At 45.6% G+C, this 14832-nt stretch overlaps 2 protein-coding genes across 2 annotated transcripts in view; both read left to right on the top strand.

Moving 5' to 3' along the window:
- The window catches only part of si:dkeyp-115e12.6 (centromere protein F), a 24267-nt gene extending 16898 nt beyond the window's left edge, over positions 1-7369 (top strand). Inside the window, exons 10-13 of the mRNA XM_056277857.1 lie at positions 1896-2018; positions 6010-6145; positions 6554-7275; positions 7358-7369. Coding sequence (XP_056133832.1) covers positions 1896-2018; positions 6010-6145; positions 6554-7275; positions 7358-7369 — 993 coding nt within the window. The remainder of the gene's footprint in view (positions 1-1895; positions 2019-6009; positions 6146-6553; positions 7276-7357) is intronic.
- Positions 7326-14832, top strand: LOC130120723 (centromere protein F-like). The gene is made up of 7 exons (XM_056289427.1): positions 7326-8007; positions 9035-10021; positions 10325-10728; positions 11046-11145; positions 11513-12002; positions 12378-12509; positions 12763-14832. The coding sequence occupies exons 1-6, from the start codon at positions 7369-7371 to the stop codon at positions 12494-12496; spliced, it is 2739 nt and encodes a 912-aa protein (XP_056145402.1). The 5' UTR covers positions 7326-7368; the 3' UTR covers positions 12497-12509; positions 12763-14832.

Here is a 14832-nt window from a genome sequence, read left to right as displayed (position 1 = left end):
TAATCCCAGCTGCTAGCAACCATATACCCCATGCCGCTGATGTGCAGGGCTCTGACTAGGAGCTCCCAAGCCAATTCTACCCTGCTCCCATCGCCAGACACCCCAACGCCACCAGACTTCAACCAGATATAAGGCAGGATATTGTACACCATGGTCAGAGGTGGAGACCTATGCAAGGAGGTTTTTAGAGTGCCACAGGGGATGCGCAGTCCGCAGTAGCACTGTCTTTGCCATGACAGGTTGGTCCTGGTGGCAAGGACTTATACCCAGGATGACCTGTCAACCATCATGACTGCAGAGGGCTGCCAGGAACTCCAGACTGTCGAAGAATCGCCTAATGTGTGCTGCCAAACACGTTGCTTTTCTTTCGGGGTGTGCTCCCCTAGCCTTTGTCTCAATAGACTTCCCACAAGGCAGCGGGGCAGTGGTTGGCCATGAACAGCCTCTGGGGACCACTGCAGCTCCGAGATCCCCAACCAAGTTTGCCTGAGGCCGCATGGCGGTCTGTCAGGGGTCTTGGTGAAGGAGAGGCTATGTACTGGCGGGGGAAGGCTTACACTCTGGGCTGCTTCCTTGTTCACCCACAAGGGCTAGCCAACGGCAGCAAGCAGTAAGCGGGAGGTTCAAAAAGCAAACGAAAAGCAAGCACGTATCTTTCCTCTAACTACTGCACTACTGCACCAGACGCATCACATAACCCTGTGCGAAACACACACACACACACACACACACACACACAGACACACACACACACACACACACACACACAAACGAGCAAGGATTTCTTAATGTATGTACAATGTGCAAAAGTTTAATTAGACAAAAGTTTATATACTCAAACATATAACAACAGCACTGCTAGTATTCTGTCTTCTTGCTCTCCCTCTCCTCGCTTCCCCTCTGAGCCAAGGGACTCCGTCTCTTTGCGCTGGAGGTCAATGCACTAATGTAGCTTTCTTCTCCCACACATTTCCTCTTCCCCTCATTGGTTGTATTTTGTAACTCGATTCACTCGTTTGCCCTTTTGCCTTTTTCTGTCTTCATCTGTTTTCTTTTCCTCCTCTCCTCCTCCCCTCTCTTCTTTGGCTCCTCCCCCCAACGGAAGGGCTGAGTGACAAAGGTAATACCCATGTTACCATGTTTGATCATGCACGAATACTTTGGCTGTAGGAGGGTCAAACAAATTCATAAACCATAACGTGTGTGTGTGTGTGTGTGTGTGTGTGTGTGTGTGTGTGTGTGTGTGTTCAAGAAAAGTCTGCATTCTCATCCAGAGAGGCATGAAGGCATGACAGTGGGGGTTGATGATGGGTGGAAAGTGCATGCAGTTTTGACCTAGTAAAAGCTGAAACCCATTAACCTACATAAAAGTACAGTCTAATCAGAACATGAAAGGGAACGGATCATCACAGTTTCATTATCTTACCATTTCCCCTACAGACATCAGGGAAAAAGAAAACTGCAGCCTCCTGGTATCTTTTTTTTATCTGAGTCACAGGACATTTCTCTTGTCTCTCCTTTTTGTTCTCCAACTCCAACCTCTAAAAAATCAGGCGCTCTTTGGCTGTGGCTGCGTTCACAAGCTCTTAACGGCTGACTTTCTCGAGGTTGACCCGCTCAGAGTTTCCTGCAACCTTTTCCACAGATTTCCACTTGTTTTGTTTGCACATCTCTTTCTGTCTCTTCCTTTACAAATCATTCCCTTCTCTCTCTCCTTGCTTTCATGTGACCATAAGTTATTGCCCTATGATAAATGACAACTTTCTCTGTCTCTGTCTCTCTCTCACTCACTCACTCACTCACTCACTCACTCACTCACTCACTCACTCACACACACACACACACACACACACACACACACACACACACACACACACACACACACACACTTGCAGGTGTCTCTTCAGAAGCAGACATTGGACAAAGAGATGGAGACCCTGAAAGAGAAACTGAAGTGGACAGAGGGACAGGTGCAAGAGAGCCAGAAAAGAGATGCACAGATGCAAGCCAAACTAATGGTACCATTCTCTCTCTCTCTCTCTCTCTCTCTCTCTCTCTCTCTCTCTCTCTCTCTCTCTCTCTCTCTCTCTCTCTCTCTCTCTCTCTCTCTCTCTCTCTCTCTCTCTCTCTCTCTCACACACACACATTCACTCACACACACACACAACGGTCGATCTTGGACCTAGTAAGTCAAGGACTCCATCCATCTATTATTCATTAACTAAATGTGGGGCACATAATAATCCCAATTAATTTTTAAACAGCATCCGCCGTATGTCAGTGGTCTGGCATTATCTGAATATAATAGAAGCATCATAAATAGAGCAGCTGTTTTACTGCAGCCTAGAGAGAGAAATTAAACTCTAGACTCCAGCCAAGCGCTACTCGGTTTTTTTTTTTTTTTTAAGGTTTGTCTTTTCTACCAGTGTCTTTACCAGGTAACCAGCCATTTGGAGGTTCTATTTTATTCCAGAAAACTCTGCTAGATGGTAAAATAGTTAAATTGGCTGGTGAATTTACTGTGTATGAACTGTAACCTTTAGACCTGGTATCCTTAGACCAGTGGCATTTAATCTTGTGCCATGGAGGGCTGGTGTGTATTATGCTGGTTTACGCTCCATCTTATTTCACTGATTAATCTCTCTTGCCTGGTTGAAAGCATGTTAAGCAGAGAAATCGGATGGTGTAGTGTTTGGTTGCAATGAAAACCTGCGTACACATGGCCCTCTATGGCTCACATCAGGCACCAGCGCTTAATTAATATCATACATAATATTAAGAGAAATGGAACTTGATACAGTAGCACTAAAGAGGGATTCTGACACTAGGTTGTTTTTCATGTCAGCGCTAAAATTATCCTGCAGGATATGCAACAGATTGTAATGTATTTCCTGGACTATAAGTCAACGGGGTTTTTTTTTTTTTTTACTGGTCTGGCTGGAGTGGCACAGTGGTTAGCGCGGTCACCTCACAGCAAGAAGGTCCTGGGTTCGAGCCCCGGGGTAGTCCAGCCTTGGTGGGTCATCCCGAGTCATCCTCTGTGTAGAGTTTGCATGTTCTCCCCATGTCTGTGTGGATTTCCTCCAGGTGCTCCGGTTTCCTCCCACAGTCCAATGACATGTAAGTCAGGTGAATTGGCCATACTAAATTGTCCCTAGGTATGAATGTGTGTGTGTGGGCCCTGTGATGGCCTGGCAGCCTGTCCAGGGTGTCTCCCCGCCTGCCACCCAATGACTGCTGGGATAGGCTCCAGCATCCTCGCAACCCTGAGAGCGGAATAAGCGGTTAGGATAATGGGTGGATGGTCTGGCTGGTCCTGCGGCTTATATTCCAAAGTGACTTATACAATGTAATTTTTCACGGACGAATACGCTGCATTTCAACTAAGGGCACTAGATGGCACTGTTTAATCTTGTGACTCAATTGAAAATACTGTAACCACGGATGTGTAGACTCGCTAGCCCTCGGCTAATGGGTCGGACCGTTTATTTGACTGGTTAACGTAGCGCAGCGCGAGAGAACTGGGTTCGCGTCCCGGCTGCGGCGGTTCGCAGCTGCCTGCCAAATTTGCTACAATACTATACCACCACATAAATGCAACTTATACACTGAAGCGACTTATATGTTGTAACGTGCATGGATAAATAGACTCGATAGCCCTCGGCTAATGGTGCGAGAGACTCGAGTTCGCGTACCGGCTGTGGCGGTTCCCTGGCTGCCCCCCAAATTCGTTACAATATGTTCTTTTTCCCCTTGCAACAATGCGTTTTCTGCTGAATGCGACTTGTACTTGGGTGGGACTTGTAGTCCGGGAAATACGGTAATTGCATTTCCCTCTGACTTTGTGGCCAAGCTTTTACCGTGATAATGGTGTTTTTACTGACTGGAAAACTAGTTAGCTAATGCCACCTAGCAAAACTATATTAACATGCAGAGGCGAGTCGAGATATGAATATTGCAAGAGGACTTGTGGCAGTTTTATACTGTCTGTTCATCTGGTTATTGTTATTCATGTAATTATCAGCAGTGAAAGGTTTCCAACCAAAAAAATTATGCTAGATGATGTTGGTCTGTGTGAGTGCCATAATTTCAGATTTTTTTTTGCAGTTATGTGTAATATCCAAAATTTGAAAGTGTTATAATATATATATATACACTACCGTTCAAAAGTTTGGGATCACCCAAACAATTTTGTGTTTTCCATGAAAAGTCACACTTATTCACCACCATATGTTGTGAAATGAATAGAAAATAGAGTCAAGACATTGACAAGGTTAGAAATAATGATTTGTATTTGAAATAAGATTCTTTTTACATCAAACTTTGCTTTCGTCAAAGAATCCTCCATTTGCAGCAATTACAGCATTGCAGACCTTTGGCATTCTAGCTGTTAATTTGTTGAGGTAATCTGGAGAAATTGCACCCCACGCTTCCAGAAGCAGCTCCCACAAGTTGGATTGGTTGGATGGGCACTTCTTGCGTACCATACAGTCAAGCTGCTCCCACAACAGCTCAATGGGGTTCAGATCTGGTGACTGCGCTGGCCACTCCATTACCGATAGAATACCAGCTGCCTGCTTCTGCTCTAAATAGTTCTTGCACAATTTGGAGGTGTGTTTAGGGTCATTGTCCTGTTGTAGGATGAAATTGGCTCCAATCAAGCGCTGTCCACTGGGTATGGCATGGCGTTGCAAAATGGAGTGATAGCCTTCCTTATTCAGAATCCCTTTTACCCTGTACAAATCTCCCACCTTACCAGCACCAAAGCAACCCCAGACCATCACATTACCTCCACCATGCTTAACAGATGGCGTCAGGCATTCTTCCAGCATCTTTTCATTTGTTCTGCGTCTCACAAACGTTCTTCTTTGTGATCCAAACACCTCAAACTTGGATTCATCCGTCCACAACACTTTTTTCCAGTCTTCCTCTGTCCAATGTCTGTGTTCTTTTGCCCATCTTAATCTTTTTCTTTTATTGGTCAGTCTCAGATATGGCTTTTTCTTTGCCACTCTGCCCTGAAGCCCAGAATCCCGCAGCCGTCTCTTCACTGTAGATGTTGACACTGGTGTTTTGCGGGTACTATTTAATGAAGATGCCAGTTGGGGACCTGTGAGGCGTCTGTTTCTCAAACTAGAGACTCTAATGTACTTATCTTCTTGCTCAGTTGTGCAACGTGGCCTCCCACTTCTTTTTCTACTCTGGTTAGAGCCTGTTTGTGCTGTCCTCTGAAGGGAGTAGTACACACCAGTGTAGGAAATCTTCAATTTCTTAGCAATTTCTCGCATGGAATAGCCTTCATTTCTAAGAACAAGAATAGACTGTCGAGTTTCAGATGAAAGTTCTCTTTTTCTGGCCATTTTGAGCGTTTAATTGACCCCACAAATGTGATGCTCCAGAAACTCAATCTGCTCAAAGGAAGGTCAGTTTTGTAGCTTCTGTAACGAGCTAAACTGTTTTCAGATGTGTGAACATGATTGCACAAGGGTTTTCTAATCATCAATTAGCCTTCTGAGCCAATGAGCAAACACATTGTACCATTAGAACACTGGAGTGATAGTTGCTTGAAATGGGCCTCTATACACCTATGTAGATATTGCACCAAAAACCAGACATTTGCAGCTAGAATAGTCATTTACCACATTAGCAATGTATAGAGTGTATTTCTTTAAAGTTAAGACTAGTTTAAAGTTATCTTCATTGAACAGTACAGTGCTTTTCCTTCAAAAATATGGACATTTCAATGTGATCCCAAACTTTTGAACGGTAGTGTATATATTATAACATATTATATAACATATAATATATGTTATAATAATAATTAATATCCAGCAAAGAACTAATTATAACTCCAAGAAGTAGTACTCTGAATGGTTTTTACACTGTAAATGTGCAAAACACTTAATGTTAATCCTTTCATTTTTATGCTTCTGTTCTTACTTCTATTTAATTGTCCAGTTTTGTCTATTGTCTATTTAATTGTCCAATTTTTTTTCTTTCATGTAATAGGAGGCACTGCGTGAGGCGGAGAGTGTGACAGCAAGCCTTGAGCAGAGCAGGAGGAGAGAGAAGGTGCTGGAGGAGGAGGGGAGGAGACTGGCACAGGAGCAAGCTGACGCCCTACAACTCATCAAAGAACTGCAGGGTGCGGAGAGAAGTGGGAGTGGATGGAGGGAGGAGGGAAGCAGGGCATTTGTCATTAACAGCATGAATGATGAGTTCATGATTTTGTTAAGAAAATAATAAGAATATTTGACAGTCAAATTGCAAAGTTTGTTAGTTACAAAGACCAAAGCACGTGGCATCTGACTGTCTGAGTATGTCTCATGTCACTCACTTTCAATAAAAAGACATTAGGCGCACTGCTGCTCCCTTCTGGTAAATAATGGAAAACTATCATATGCAATCCAATTAACCCACTCACCAACATGTATATCCATAGATGACCAAATATACTGGTTCTTTTTTATGGTCTTCCTGCAGACTCTTGTTCTTTAACATATGTGTTGTTTAGGTTTTGACATATTTTTTGCTTGTCTCCTTCGCTTTTCAGACCAGAAGACCATCCCCACTCCCTCTGCACCACCTCTGCAGGTCTGTGCTGTTGAACAGAGCTTTTCACCCCAACCCTTCTCCTCTCATCATCCCAGACCCTCGGCTCATGTCAAGAAGCCCCACGCCGCCACCCAGCGAGGGCAAGGCCGAGAGAACGAGAGAGGGGGAAAAACCTTTTCAAAGTCCCCAAGCGACAGAGAACCAGGAGAGGGCATCGACTCAGAGCATATCACTGCTCTGGCTACCCCAAGCTCCGAACATTCACGGTGGGCAGGCAGAGGTGGTGACGAGGAGGAGGAGAGTAAGAGTAGAAGCAGTGGAGATGATTTGATGGGTTGCAACAGCCCTGAAACACAGGGGTGCTATTCATTTGATGTGGCCCTCCCACAGTTGTCCGCTGCCATGGGCAATGTTAGTGAGGAGAAAGTCTCTCTCAAGTCACGGCACCACACGGAGCATGAGGACCTCCACAAGGAGAACACTGCCCTGCGTTCAGAGCTCCATGATGTTCGTGAAGAGCTCCAGAAGCGGCTGGAAGATTTGGAGGGCCAGCGGCGGGCTGAAGCTGAGGCCAGGACCCGCCTCAAGCAGCTGAGTCGGAAACATGCCAGCCAGGCTGGTGAGAGGGAGGAACAGGAGCGGGAGAGGAGGGCAGAGCTAGAAAGGGAGAGGGCCGAGACAGAGAGGCTGAGGAAGGCCATGGCCAGTCTTGAGGCAGAGGTTAGGAGCGAGAGGAAGGAGAGAGAAAGAAAAGAAAGGGGGGGAAAGGAGGGGGGTCAAGAGAAAGCATCAGAGGGCCGAGAGAGTGAACTGATGGAGCTGAATATCCAGCTGAAAGAGCAGTTGGCAGAGGTGAAGGCCCAGCTGGCTATAGAAAGAGGAGAGAGGGAGAAGGAGGAAGAGGTGAGGAAATGTAATTTAAATTTTGTGAAGGTGAGAAAGAAGGACCTGAGCATCAAACTGGCAGAACTAGAGGCAGAGTTGGAGGAGCTGAAGAGTCGTGGGAAAAAAGATAAAGAAAAGAGACTTCCAGAGGCCAACTCCCCCCTGGCATATCTGACTTTCCATGATGCTGAGCATAACTCCAGCACTGACACCTCGGACAACAAGCTCCTCTCCTCACCAGACCAGTATCGCCTCTTTTGCGAGTCCACCAATCAACACAACACAGCCGTCTCTCAGACAGCAGCAGATATCCAAGAAAAGAAAATGGAGAAAGTTCCAGAATGGCAAACCACCGTGGAGGGCCAGACAGGGAGCCTCGCCTTTGACCTGGAGGACACCACTCTTAAAAAGCATTCAGGACTGTCTCACCTTTCAGGGGAACCTCAAAGGAGTATTTCTCAACCTTGTGACCTGGACAAGGAGTTGAAGTGTCTGCGTGAAGAGAATGCCAAAGAGGCTGAACGTGCCGATCAGTGCCAGGCTAAACTAGAAGCTTTGCAGAAACAGGTAAATAACAGTGGATGTTAACTTCTGCAGTGTTTCACTGCAAACATTTTTCCAGCTGGGATAAGACACATTACAATGTACTGAAGCTTGGAAACGGATGAGCCACTGTGGTGACCCCTAATGGGAGCAGCCGAAAGTAGTAGACAATGTACTGAAGCTACTTAAATCTGCAGCCCGTAAGTTTGCACTTCATTGACATCTCCAGGTGGTGAGAGGTAATTGAAACATAAGTTTGAAATTGAAAATGAGTATATTATTTACTGAACTGATGAAATTAGACTGTAAAACAGCATGCAGTGATGTAATTAATACAGTAACCGATGTATATGCTGCTTTTGCTGTATGTTTCACTCAGGTTTTCCACAGATTATTTTCCTAGCAGCTAGTGAATTAAAACTGCAATTCCCAAGATTTTGCAATTAGGAGGCAGAGAGAAATAGAACTATTACAACAGATTTTCTTGGACTGCAAGCAAGGTGGGGGAGCCATTGTGGCTTATGTGCTGTCAGCTCCCCAGTAAATAGCCTGTGATCCTTGTACAAGAGCAAATACAGGCGGTCTAAACTTCACTAGCCTACAATGCGACATTGTTCTATACTTGTACTGATCATCCATGACAGAAGCATTGGCACATCGGCATCATGTTTCAGTCTTTCTCCCTGTTGGAGTTGTTTCCAACATTTACATGTTTGCCACTACACCAGCAGGTGCAACCCAACCAAAAAGTGTCAACAGTGGTATACAGAGACTGAAGAGTGTCTACAATCACATTAAAGATGCCAGCTAGTATTATGTAACCTGACTCCATTGTATGGATGGATAATATTGTGATTTATTAATGGAGAAATGTTATGGATTGCAGCTTTAAAATGACTTTTTTTTTGTTTTGTTATGTGCATGTTTAAGTGTTGAGGCATTGAAACTGAATAATGCCTGCCACAAATTGAAAGATGATGGCTCATAACACCCCTCCTGCCTCTTTTGCCCCCCTACTTCACCCAACTGTGTCTCTTCTCTCCTCCGCTAGGTGACTCGTGAGACTCAGCAACTTACCCTTGCCTTTGAAAGACAGAGCCAGCATATCACAGACCTACTAGCTGAGCTGCAGGAAAAGGAGAGTGCCCTCCTCAGCCAGGAAGGGGAACTGCAACACTGCAGGCAGGAGCTGGCCATGCTCAGGGCTGAAAGTGAGAAGCAAGAGAAGAAAGGAAAAAAGAAGGATAAAAGGATGGCAGCTGGTGAGTTGGAGGACGTGGAGCAAGCTGAAAAGAAGCAGGAATGTGAAAGAGGAGAGGAGAAGCCAGCAGAGGGTGGCTTTTATGTCCAGTGTTACTGTTCAGAGAGGGCCACTAACAACGCTGTTACCATAAACACACTGCCTAAAGCTGCCCCAACTGTCCCAAGAGACTTGGCTCAACCAAAGATGTTAGCATCTGCTGCTGAAAGGCAACTAGCCGCGAGCAACAGCCAAAAGGCCTCTGAAGAGCAAGCAGACACAGAAAAACTACAGTCGGTCGCACTGCCGCAATGCTTCAGAGACTCGGACAAGAGCCAGAATGACCAAGATAAGGCTCATTTGATGCAAACATCACACCCCAAAATAACATACCAAGACTCTGGTGAACACAGGCAAGATAGTGGAACGGCACACTTGGTGGCAGAGCTGGTCTCTCTGCAACAGGAGAACCTACAGCTGAAACAAAGGGTTCAGGCCCTGACTGTCTTGGCCACTACAGATCCAGTAAACAGGCCAGAACTTCAAGCTATTAGTGAGACCCAAGAGATATCTGCTGAGCAAAACACAGACCCAGGAGATGAAGGCACTCCAACCCGGTCAGAAGAGAGGGCATGCTCCACCAACAGGCCCAACAATATCATCACTGAGGAATGGCAGTTGACACAGCAAGGTGGTGAGAAGAGTAAGGTTATAAGAACAGATGAAGACAGGGGGATAGAGGCTGAAGAGGAGTCGCACACAGTCCATAAGCTTCAGATCAGCCTCCTAGAGCAACAGGTGTGTTCCCTGACTCGCTATAGATGAATTACAACCCCCCCCCCCAAAAAGGGGGTATATTAATTTATGCAGTCAGTGCAAGTAATCAGTTACAATTTATGCTATTTACAGTTTGTGTTAGTTCTTTCATCTTTGGAAATGGGATATGTGTTTTCCATGTGGATCCATCAGTTATTATATGATTTGGTATGATGGAGTATCTCAGAGTACATGCTTGTTAAGTTCACAAAGATTGACTTAAATTTGTATGCATTTTCCTAAAATGGAAGTTCTTTTTAATTCATCATATCTTGTCCTGTCCAGTTGGTGGCACTGCAGGCTGAACTTCAGGCTCTCTCTGAGGAGAACCAAAGACAGGCTGAAGAGCTGACTGTATGGAGACTGGCTTCTCAACCAATCCCAGCATTTGACCAAAACCTCACCCAGACATATAACCAATCTGAGATCCAGGATTGTACATCTGCTCTCAGATGCATCCAGACCCCGTCATTCCAGAAGCAGACTCATTATGTGACCTCTGACCTGTCAGAGACCCAGGCTACCCTCTCTACTTCTTGTACCCAGGCTCTGAAATCAACACCTGGGCATGGAGAGCAAGCAGCCCTGGATGTCACTCAGAACTCCAGCACTGTGACAATGGTCAGAGAAGATGAGCTGATTCTCTCCTGTTCTTCCAGTAGACTGCATGGCCACATACTTGCGACAAGGTATGACACACACACACAAAACAATGGAATGTGAGGGTCATCCGGCAGCGGCCTGGGTTCGAATCCGGCCGGGGTTCAAATCCGGCCCGGGCCCTTTGCTGCATGCCATCCCCTCAGTCCCTACATGTAGTGATATGCAAACACTACTGTTCATTATTGTCTTGCTAATTTCTAATTTGCTGTATGTCTTGTTGTCCTCATATGTACAACCCCAAGTATGTCTCTGCAATGATAGCAAAAAGAAATATTCCTAGACATTTCTCATCCTTGCCCACAATAAAAAGATTCAGGAACTGATTTTCTTGTCCCCCCACAAGACTGTTGCAGAACAACTTTCCGGAACCAAAGAGTCTCCTGTCTTCACGAAAGACCTCAGGACCTCAGGATTTCATTCAACATACCGCCATGGTCCACGAGGTGACTCTAAATCCTCTACACTTGCTAAGATACATACATGTTTTGTCTATAAGTCTCTGTTCAATGTACTGAACTCATTACTGCACCGAGCTTGTCAGTGGTAAACATGTAAGTCTGGGAAATTGATTCATTCGAAATATTTTCCATCGCACCACTCGATATGCTGGTCTACCTTTACTTCAGTATTTACCATGACTGGTAAACAATCACTTACCTACTTTACAAAGCTGAGAACTGCAGTAAGACCTTTCCCTGAATGGACATTCTTTTTTAGCTGTCGCCTACTGTCAGAGACCTGTGGAAAAAACATGGACTGTGATGTAGACAATTCCAGGTCTTGATAATAATAATGGCATTGTTTTTGTAGGCTTTCAGTGAGGCTTTCAGTGATGCCACCAAAGATCCCCATGCGGTTTCAAGGCCACAGACCAAAGACACCAAGCATCCCAAAGGGGAACCAGCAGCCATGCCGGAAGCTCCCAGAGCAACCAGTTCACTGTGCACAACTGTTGACTCTTCTGGGACAGAGCGCCAGGGCATCCCAAGGAACGCTAGCACTCAGACAGAGGAACCTCCAAGCCCCCTCACTGCACCTGTACCTTGCAAACGCCATGTCCACACCCAGGTGGAGGAGGAGGGAGAGGATGAGGAATTAGCAGACTCTCTCTCTGTCTCTCCTGTCTCACTACCCGTGGCTGCACGGTTTGGGGACATGGCACTCTTTTCCGGTTCCTTCCCCATCCCGGCTGACCCAGCCCGCCTGGCTGAACGCATCCGCCGCAACCGCAGCCAGCTGTCGGCGGCCTTTGATGACACTGAGTATGAGCCCTACGGCTTGCCCGAGGTCGTCATGAAAGGTAACATTTTTGTGCACACGCATCCATCAAGGAATTTGAATCTCCGTGTGTCAGCACCTTTGCTCTAATAGGGAACGCTGGGGTGGAAAAATGGCTCAAAGATAAAAATTAGGATGCAGATCAGTAACCAATCACTTTTGGGGTGCTATGTTCACACAGTAATTACTGTTAAGAAAAAAAAAAGAAACACTCTCCGGGCTTACTGTTGGTTAACTGTGTTTTAGATCCCCAGCGTTATGGGGGAAGTATCAATGTTTTGTACACCGAAGTAAACTTTCTTCGCATTTGCATCCTTTTTTCTTCCTATTCTCCTTCATCCTCTCTTTCTTCTCTGTTGTCACACTGCACACACGCTCTGCCCCCTTTCTCCTGCAGGGTTTGCGGACATTCCCAGCGGCCCCTCGTGTCCTTACATTGTGAGGAGGGGTCTGTTAGGCACGGCGGCGGTGCCTCTCCCCAACAGCGAGACGACGCAGAAAGAGGAGACGGACTAGAATACAGCCCCAGGTAACCAGTTTGACATATTTACTGATCACCTGAGAGAGCATGTCAACAACAGGTTATTAGAACAGGAAGGGGCCTCGGTTGGTTCACTTTCCTCACTGCATTACATCTGTGTGATTTTAAGTATTTGCGTTATTCGTCACTTAGTCCAGTCTTCCTCTTAGCGCAGGAGTAATCTAAGGATGATTGATGAAATAAAAGGTTACACAAAATGATTTCTAACATTCACCCGGTGTATGTGTACTGCCATCAACAGAGCTGGCGGAGGGTTCTGCTGGCCCTGTCCCGCCGTCGATGGCACGACAGCGTCCTCAACAAAGGGATTTTTCCAGTCAGCAGCAGACTCTTAACACTGGAGACGGAATGACACCACGGCCCCTCCTCAAGTGCCTGCACTAACCCAGGGAACATGGCCTACCTATGTGCATGTGACTAAGCACACGTAGGGAATCGTCTCGCCTTGTTCCGTCTTCACTATAGAACTTCTCCATTTTGGACACTGGATAGAACCCAAAAGAAGTACCTTATGGCTGTTGATTTGTCCTCTGATGGCTGTAGGAAAATTTTGCTGTTATTTTATGCAGCATCATGAAGGGAGGGAGAAGTGATTCAGAGTTGTTGCTGATGTCTTTCTAAGGTTAATAACCACTTCTTTTTTTTTTTTCAAAGGGACTTATTAGTTTTTTGTAGTGCCAGAATAAGCCTTCAGGCGTTGTCCTCTTTATACTTTGAATGAAATGGTGCCTAGTTTATGATTTAAGAGCTTACCAAGATAGGTGAAATTTGTTATCCAAAAGGTTCATGTCAAGAGATGCCAGTTGGGGAGAACAATTTTTTTTTTGTTTTTTTTTTTGGTACACACCTTATTTATGGACACTTGAATGTGTTTGATTGCAATGCAAGCGTTCACGTTTACATTCGTTTAGTGAAAATATGCTGCATGTGTTTGAGAGAGGAGTTTGTGCGGCGAGATGTCCTTAGACGTGTTGTCATGTCAGCGTTACTGTTTGTACATGTGCAGAAGAGAGAGATGGGGCACACACACAAAGGAGACGGAGCGAGGGGGGAGCACGTGTGTATGACTCAACCTAACCTGCATTGGTTTCCAATCCATGTATGGTGAACCTTTCTGTCCACGCTCGCTCCCCTTCTGTCTCCATCCTCTCCTCCTCTGCTTTGCTGTTTATCTCCTCCTCCTCCGCTAATGAGTGCCCGTTCCCTGCTTCGCTCCCTATCTCACTAAAACCCAGAAGTGTGAAACTTTATTTTATTACAGAGTGTAACCTATTTTAAGATTTGATCAGATATAATATATTTGACTGACTAAACTAATGTCGTTTTGTATTATTGTCGGTATATTTTTTGGTTCGGCCGTGTTGACCTTGACCATTTTGTTGTGCAGTGCCACTTTTTTTTTTTTTTTTAGAACAATTTCCCCGTAACAGAGCAGTTTTGTAGCAAAGCCGTCTAACGGGGTGGCCTACCTAAGACCAGTGCTGTGCTACAGGACCTCGACTTGTATCAGTTAGAGCCTTGTAGGCCTGTGTTTTGTGAAACTTGCATTTTAAGCATTTTTTTTTAACCTGCACACTACCGGGTCTTCGAGCCGTACGAGGCCTCTTCGAGCTCGCTTTGGCCGAATGTCAGACCCTGTTTACAGTTGGTTGTAAAATGTGTTTTGGGCGACGGGATCACAAGTGGACAGCGAGACACATCGCCATTTACACCGGTGTCTATCACGCGTCTCCAAATGCGTCCTGCTGACCACTTGTGATCAGATTTCCTGTTACATCCTTGTCGGGGACACATCAGGACACGTTAGCGTTTACACTACAAAAGATGTGTGGTCAAATGCGTCCGGGACCACCTCGGCAAGTGGTTTGAGTAACTGGTTTGCGAAACGTTTTGGTGGTTGTTTACACTTGTATTTAGCGATGTCCACTTGTGAGCCGGTCGCAAAAAAAAAAAAGCATTTTAAAGCCAAGTGTAAATGGGGTCTTGGTGAGCTGTTATTTTTTGTAGCGTGGAATTATTTTAATTTCTTAAAACTGAATATAGTAGATGGAGATAGCCTCGTCCACTTAAGTGTTGAGGTTTTACAGAGCGTAGCAAGTAGTTGCTGAAATTACTTGACGCTTGAGCACCCCCCCCCCACTTTCCCCCCCTCTTTAACTGCCCTCATATCGCTGGGATCTGTAGTCCCTCGCGGAGGCCGGTCAGACGATTGGGATGAGAAAAGCTTCGGGGATCTCTCACCTTGTTTTGCTTTCATGTGACTGCATCTCTGTTTTACTTCGTGTTGGTGGGTAGAATAAAAAAAAAAAAG

Source organism: Lampris incognitus, chromosome 1 (assembly GCF_029633865.1).
Source record: "Lampris incognitus isolate fLamInc1 chromosome 1, fLamInc1.hap2, whole genome shotgun sequence".
NCBI classification, from domain to species: domain Eukaryota; kingdom Metazoa; phylum Chordata; class Actinopteri; order Lampriformes; family Lampridae; genus Lampris; species Lampris incognitus.
Note: the sequence above shows the minus strand (reverse complement) of the source record. Positions and strands in the feature narration are given on the sequence as shown.